This window comes from Parambassis ranga, chromosome 7, assembly GCF_900634625.1.
Source record: "Parambassis ranga chromosome 7, fParRan2.1, whole genome shotgun sequence".
In the NCBI taxonomy this organism is placed as follows: Eukaryota; Metazoa; Chordata; class Actinopteri; family Ambassidae; genus Parambassis; species Parambassis ranga.
This window is the reverse complement of record NC_041028.1, coordinates 16,301,512-16,308,418: the sequence shown is the minus strand read 5'-3', so window position 1 is coordinate 16,308,418 and position 6,907 is coordinate 16,301,512. Positions and strand designations below refer to the sequence as shown.

General features: G+C 42.8%; 1 protein-coding gene across 2 annotated transcripts in view; it reads left to right on the top strand.

Moving 5' to 3' along the window:
• Positions 1-4,714: 4,714 nt before the first annotated feature.
• mtcl2 (microtubule crosslinking factor 2) overlaps positions 4,715-6,907 on the top strand; it is a 55,841-nt gene continuing 53,648 nt past the window's right edge. For both annotated transcript variants that reach the window (XM_028409361.1, XM_028409360.1), the window contains exon 1: positions 4,715-6,012. In XM_028409361.1, the coding sequence (XP_028265162.1) occupies positions 5,035-6,012 (978 nt within the window). In that variant the 5' untranslated portion in view covers positions 4,715-5,034. The remainder of the gene's footprint in view (positions 6,013-6,907) is intronic.

Genomic DNA, 6,907 nt, shown 5'->3' with positions numbered 1-6,907 from the left:
GGATTAGTCCCAGAGTCAACATTGACAGTATTTCTGAACGCAGGCATTGTGTTTCTTTTCACTGACTTACATAACAAACATGATGGTGTGATAAGAAAAGAGAGGAGAGCAGAAAACAGGATCAGAAAGTGTTGGACAGCAGGAGGAGGAGGGGAGCACGCAGAGGAGAAAATGGTTTCTATTCAGGCTCACAGTGCAGTCCTACTTGTACACAATCACACAAAGACTAGTTATGATGTTCATTTGCAAAATATTACCACTGCTCAGGGAAACATTCACTAATGTGCATTAACAGCAGAACAACTTGAACTTAACTTCCTGTATGCTGTGTACCAAATTGCTTCTCAACATGAAATCACTTGTGGTTATGCAAATACTTTGATCTTTATCATACTGATATATAAACAGGGTTTTATCCACCTCTTGTGTTGCAGTTCCGCCATCCCAGCCCAATAGCCCTTCACTGCAAGATCTGCTGCTCACCACTAGATGGAGGTAAAGGATAGTCAAATTTCTCTCCACTTGAACTGAATCTACATTGTAATGTCTTCTTATAGCTCGGTCTTTATGGACCATAGTCCATACTAAGGAGCGCCAAGTGAGATCCATCAGTGACAGTAAAATGTCTGTGATCTGATGTGCATACATGTGTATACAGGTCATCTAGTGCACCCTGCCAGGAGAGACAGGCGAGGGAAAACTTGTTATTCCAGATAAAGCAGACCACATCAAAAATATACACAAGCTGCATGAAAACAGATATAAAGCATCAAATATCTGTCCCCTCATGTCAGCAGGCAGAATGTAGTTTTGGCTTTACACATGCAGATCCTCTTTAAATCCAAACCACCAATCACGCTTCCACTGCTTTCCAATTACTGGACTGAAGATAACTTGCAAGGACAGCAAGTTTCTGTTATCTTCTTTTTTCCCCCTCTCAGCAAAGCAGACCATGAATCATGCACTCTATTAACAAGACTGGATGACAATGAGAGGCACATCAGGGTGTGCAATTAGTGAAATATGCTCATTATTAAGGAGTGTGTGCTGGTTGGTGAGCTGGGTTACCGCCCTCCAATCCACCGCTGAGGCATGGAGAAGGTTATTGTGAGGTCTGTCAATGTGCTTGTGTGGTACTCATTTAAACAGACAATAAATAAGTACCTAAAAACACAGTACACGTCAAGTTGGATTAAAACAAAATATCTAATCATCTGCTGAATAACTGCAATAATGTGGTTTTATATGGGTTTTATTTAGGGTATTTATGTTAAGCAAGATGAAGCTGTACACGTTTTCACAAAAACTACACACAAGACAAATTACAGATACATGTGGAGGCTTATGATTTTTTTTTCAACATGCAAATTTAATTTCATGGGACTATGATGGAGAGCGAGAAGTCAGCAGTATGACATAGACAGATGTGTGAGCTTCGGTTGTTATTTTATATGTGGGAACAGCATCAGATGGTGACAGGATGCTTTTAATCCTGCTTTAATGGACATATTAGTAATAATATATATTATTGGACATAGCAGGCTAGAAATCACAGGACACCTGGCAGTATACATTGTAAATGTATGTAGATGTGTGAGCTTTTGTTCTTAGGTTACAGGGGAAAATGATGGACCAACATAGTGAGGTCATCAGCTAATATAGTTTGTTTTAATTTAATTTAGTTTAGTTTAATTTAGTCCATCGCCAAACTTGTAAGATAGGCTAACATTTGTTAGTTTGTTTGGCTAACTGGTGTACAACCATGATTAAGACAGACCAATCTGTTATCCAGCCAACAAGGGGCGCTGTTTGAAAAAAATGACACTATAAACCCACATACATGAGGCTGGTGTCATATTTAAAATGTAAATCATACATGAGCAACATTTGCTTGTAAACTGTTAACCTGTTAAGATAAATCATTGCTAATAACTAAAAATTATATGGCTTCACACTGTAAAAAAACAGGGATCAATGATATTGGCAGATATTGGCCTTATAATGAAGTATTGACCAATCAGATGGTAATATCAGCAGATAAGTTGACACTGACTAACACTCACTGTGTCCCCAAGTGAAGGCATCAAGAATCTTTTTCTGGTTGCCAGCATAGACATTTTTTACAATAGATACTGAGCAGTAAAGATGTATGTGTATCACTGTATGTATCTGAGGGGAGTTTTGTCAATCATGCTGACTTGTATATCAGTCTGATTCACAGCCAAACACCTTGTTTTTGATACTGTCTATTAGATGTAATTCTGTGGCTGCCACTGAAAAATCATTAGTCATATATTATTCATGGTCAAGAGACTGAATGATTTCAAATACACCTCTGGCTCAAGTAGCATCTTTGTATTGATAAGATCACTTAAAGTGTAAGTTAATTGAACTACATCAGCCTTTGTGCAGTTGTATCCTACCTTAGTCTCACTGTCCAAAGAGGTCAAGGGTCACAATCATCAGGAGACCATTGCCAAGATCCATAACAAGATCTCCAATGTTTTGTTAGGATATTTGTAACCGTAGACGGGTCCATTACTTCCAACTAGATACCAACCAATCAATCAATACACTGGAGACATCAAGGATCTCCAGCCCCTGTTAAATCCAGATAAGTAAGGTTTCCAGATGAAGGCCTTATACCCATACACAATTATGGGCAACTAGCCAATGATAAGTCCGTGGCATCAAGTGAAGAGAGAAGATGCTGATGGGTCAGGGTCAAATAACAAAATGCTTAAAGATGGATGCACCTTTTTGCATTCTAACCCATGACCTGACAGCCATCTTTAATTCTAGCTGACTGATGTGCCACCTGAGGTTCACAGGCCTGTTAACCCTCCTGGACTGCACACATTTGTTTCATTATAATTATGACTCCAATAGGTTCCATTAAACTTACAGTGATTTATTCAAAATTCATAGATAAGCCTTTCTTCTCTTAAAAAGTTTGTGTTATTATCAGTCTCAACTGTGGTTCTGCAGTGCTCTTTATTCGTGCATGTTTGTGTAGCTCTCACAGTCTACTGGACAACAAGAACAACATCTTACATATTACACAGAAAATACTGAGACTATATGACAATATGAAGATTCTCAGTCATCCAGGTCTCTTTCATGCAAACGTGAAGCAGAGCAGGACATGTAGAGTTTCTTAAGGATGTTTCACTGCTTGAACTGATGAAGCTTCTTGGAGGGGGTGGCAGTAAAGTGTCAGCCCGCAGCATTCAGTCTGTCCACTAAGGTACTATTAATGGTAAGAGCTCTCATTCTTCTAATCATTTACCCTATACTTTATACTGAAACAAGCAACTGATCAGAAAACAGTAGGACATCAGCAGAAAATATTATATGACTTATTATATCCACCTTACCATCAGTGGAAGCAACAGCCTTGCCATATGGGTGTACTACTTTCAACCAGAGACCAACAATCAATCAATACTTTTGAGACACCAAGAATCTCAAGCTGCTATGAAAACAAAAAGATCAGTAAGGTTTTCAGGCGATGGTCTCCTTTTTTCGATGTAAAGGCAGCGCTGCTGCTCGACTTACATGGGCCTAATACACTGATCTCTACACTGAGAACTGAGGCTTCAAATACAACAACATGTGTAAAAACAGTTTATCTAAATCTGCTCTAACTGCTCTAGCCACTGCTGTTCTGGAGTTTCAGCTCATAAATGATTCACGGAGCATGATCCTGACACCGCAGACTGAACTGACAAGGTTTGTATTGGGATCTGTGATGAGACTTCCATCAGCTTCACAGCATCAGGGTCAAAGAGTGAATGGGAGTAAAAACGCTGCTGATCAACAATAGGACGTTCAAAGACTATATGAAAGACACACAGTATGGGAACATACAGTACATGGTTATTATTGGAGACTGGAGCTAGCCCACGCTGCTTTTAAGCATTAATAATGAAAGTTGTCGTCTGTTAATGGGTGGAGATGGCATAACTGAAACATCCATCAGATTCATGTTTGAAGAAATATGCTGTAGAGGTCACATAATGTAATGCAAGAGGACAACAGAGGCTTTTAAAACGTAAAAAAAAACATATTTTGGAAGATGTCTAATTAACTGAACATTTTTTTGTGTGTGGTTATGATGTCAGGCCTAAAAAGGGTGATACAACTTTAATTGAATGGAGGGAAAACCATCTATTTTAAATGTTTTGTACGATTACTTTACTGTACAATGTGCACATTTAAGAAGAGAATGTGGGTGAATTTATGGGGTTTTATTATCTGCACGAATGACGCATGGTGTTGGAGTTGTGTTTGATGTGTGTAAAAATATGACTTATATGTGCTTGTGTTGAGTTTTTCTGTTTAATTTAATATGCAATATGATTATTGTTTCACATGGTTAGGGCAGTGTCTTATGGTTTTTATTGATGGTTGGCTAGAAAAGCCACCAAAAAAGGGGGGGGCGTGGGGTGGAAAGGGTTAATTATGTTGCGATCTATAGAAGAGATTTTTGTGAGTATTTTCCCCTCCCTGTCCTATTATGTTCCTTCATTTTGCAGTGGTGGCGACAGAGAGCTGCAGAATCTGCTCTCTCCTTCAGGGCTCCATCCCGTTATCTGGGCGGATAGAGAGAGAGAGAGAGAGAGAGAGAGAGAGAGAGAGAGAGAGGCAGAGAGAGAGAGAGAGAGAGAGAGAGATGACCGTCATTGCCTCCCTCTTCTCACCCACAATTCCTCTGAGCAGGAACCGGCTAGTGTCATCGAGACAGAGATTCTGAGGAGAAGAAGAGGAATGATCCACCAGAATAAAGCGGAGTAATCTGTGAATTCACCCACGCATGCGGTGTAATCTGGATTATATTTCACCTTTTGAATAGTTTTTTTTGGACTCTCTCTCTCGTCCTGTTGCGCTACACGCTTCCACCGTGGCTGGGGTTGATCTCTCCTTTTGTGTTTGCTCTGCAGTTGTTTATTCACGCTCCAACTTCTGCCTCCTGTTTTTAGCACATTGGAGGTTTCATTTCTTGTTTTTCTTGTTTCGGCCTAAACGGAATGAATGACAAAAACAAAGGAGGTTGATGTCCATAACTCTCCAACTCACCTTTTCTTCGCCTCGCCCAAGGAGCGGAGACTACATCTCCGTCAAAAGATGGAAAGCGGAGGCGGGACGGAGAACTCAGACAGCGGCCAGACCCAACACGCGGTTCAGCAGAGTCCCCGGCCGGAGACTGCGGAGCTCTCTGCGGCGCTATCCGCGAAGCCGCCCGGTGAGAAGAAGAAGATAAATCGTGCACCGTCCCCGGCTAGACCGAAGGATGTACCAGGATGGTCACTCACAAAGATCCGAGGAGGGATCGGGACCCCGACCCTGAGCGTCAAACCCGGAGCCATTCACCTGGGCAGCCGCATTTCCAGGCGCAGCCCCGTGGGAGGTCTGGTTGGAAAAGACGGCAAAGCGGAGAAATGTGGCAGTAAAACCGCAGGCAAATCCTCCTTCTCCGCGTCGTCTAAGACCTCCGCGTCCAAGGCAGCCAAGAGCTCCGCAGGGCGAAGGAAGGTGTCGGACGCCAGCACGGGATCCGATGATTTATCCAAAGACTCTGGATGCGCCCTCGGGAAGCTCTCTCCCACCGATAGCAGCTCCGAGCTATCGGACTGCGCTTCCGAGGAAAACAAACTCTCCACGGACGCCGTGAGCAGCGACGCCGAGTCAAGGAGCAGCAGGGGCGGCGGGCCGGATGTGGAGAAGCCGCTCAGGGATGGCGCGTTGTTGGAGAGAACTAGCCAACACGCTGCTAAGACCACCTGCTCCTCTGCAGAGAAGGACGACAAAGACCGGCTCTCTCTGGGCATAGAGACCGGAGAAGGGAGCATATCCCCCGGCGATGAAAGATCGGTCACCTCGTTTGACAGCAGGGTTCCTGTCAGCACTTCTCTGGCGTTCTCAGACCTCACAGAGGAGTTCATGGACGGCATGCACGAGGAGTTAGTCAGGGAGATAGAAGAGCTGAGATCTGAGAATGATTACCTCAAAGTAAGTGCAACACATTTTCTTTGGATTTCATAAACTCTGCATGCAATAAATCATTTTTGTATTGCAATCCCATGACAGTTTATAATATGTGTGATCACTTTGGTTGATTCCATTGGATGCATCACTGAGTTAGTCTGCAGCCTTGGTGGCACAGAAGCAAAACAAACAAACTGTGCAGGATTCTATGTCATATTTTCAAACACCCCAAAAGCGCCATCATTCAAAGCAGTAAACAGATGATCCCTGCACTATCTCACATTCTCACAGTGGGATTTTATCAGGTTTCTATTGAAAAGGCGTCCCTCAGCTCCCAAAGTGTACCTGCAGGCAGTGAGATGCAATATACCACTCTGCCTTGAGAGTGATTGATTAAGGGGAGGATCAATTAGGGAGCATGTCCCTAAGCACTAACTGGCACTTACCAGACAAGCCAATAATTGTCAGTGATTGATAGGATTGGTGATTGATCAGCTGCACTCACAAGGACCACCCTGTCTGAGCCCGTTCAACACCTCAGCAAAATGTATTGTTGAATAGTGTCCACGTTCGGCCGATCAGTCGACAGTTTGTTATTCGATGATTGTGCTAAGAGCGATTGAAACAATGTGTGTGTGTGTTTACATATGGAGCTCTTTGTGTGTTACTGTGTGTGGCTGCTGGCCAAATGTGAACATCATGTAACACATAGCTTCTTCACTGGGCCATAACAAAGCCTTGTGGGAGGTTTGGTCGTGAAGTAAACCTGCCTGTCTGTTGGTGCAGCTGTGAGGAACACCTGGCGACTAATCTGGAGATCAAAACAACACACTGCTGTTGTTCTTCTCTCCCACTTTAATATTTCAGTGTCATCAACAACCAAATGCTTCACCTAAACACAACCCTACTGACACACACA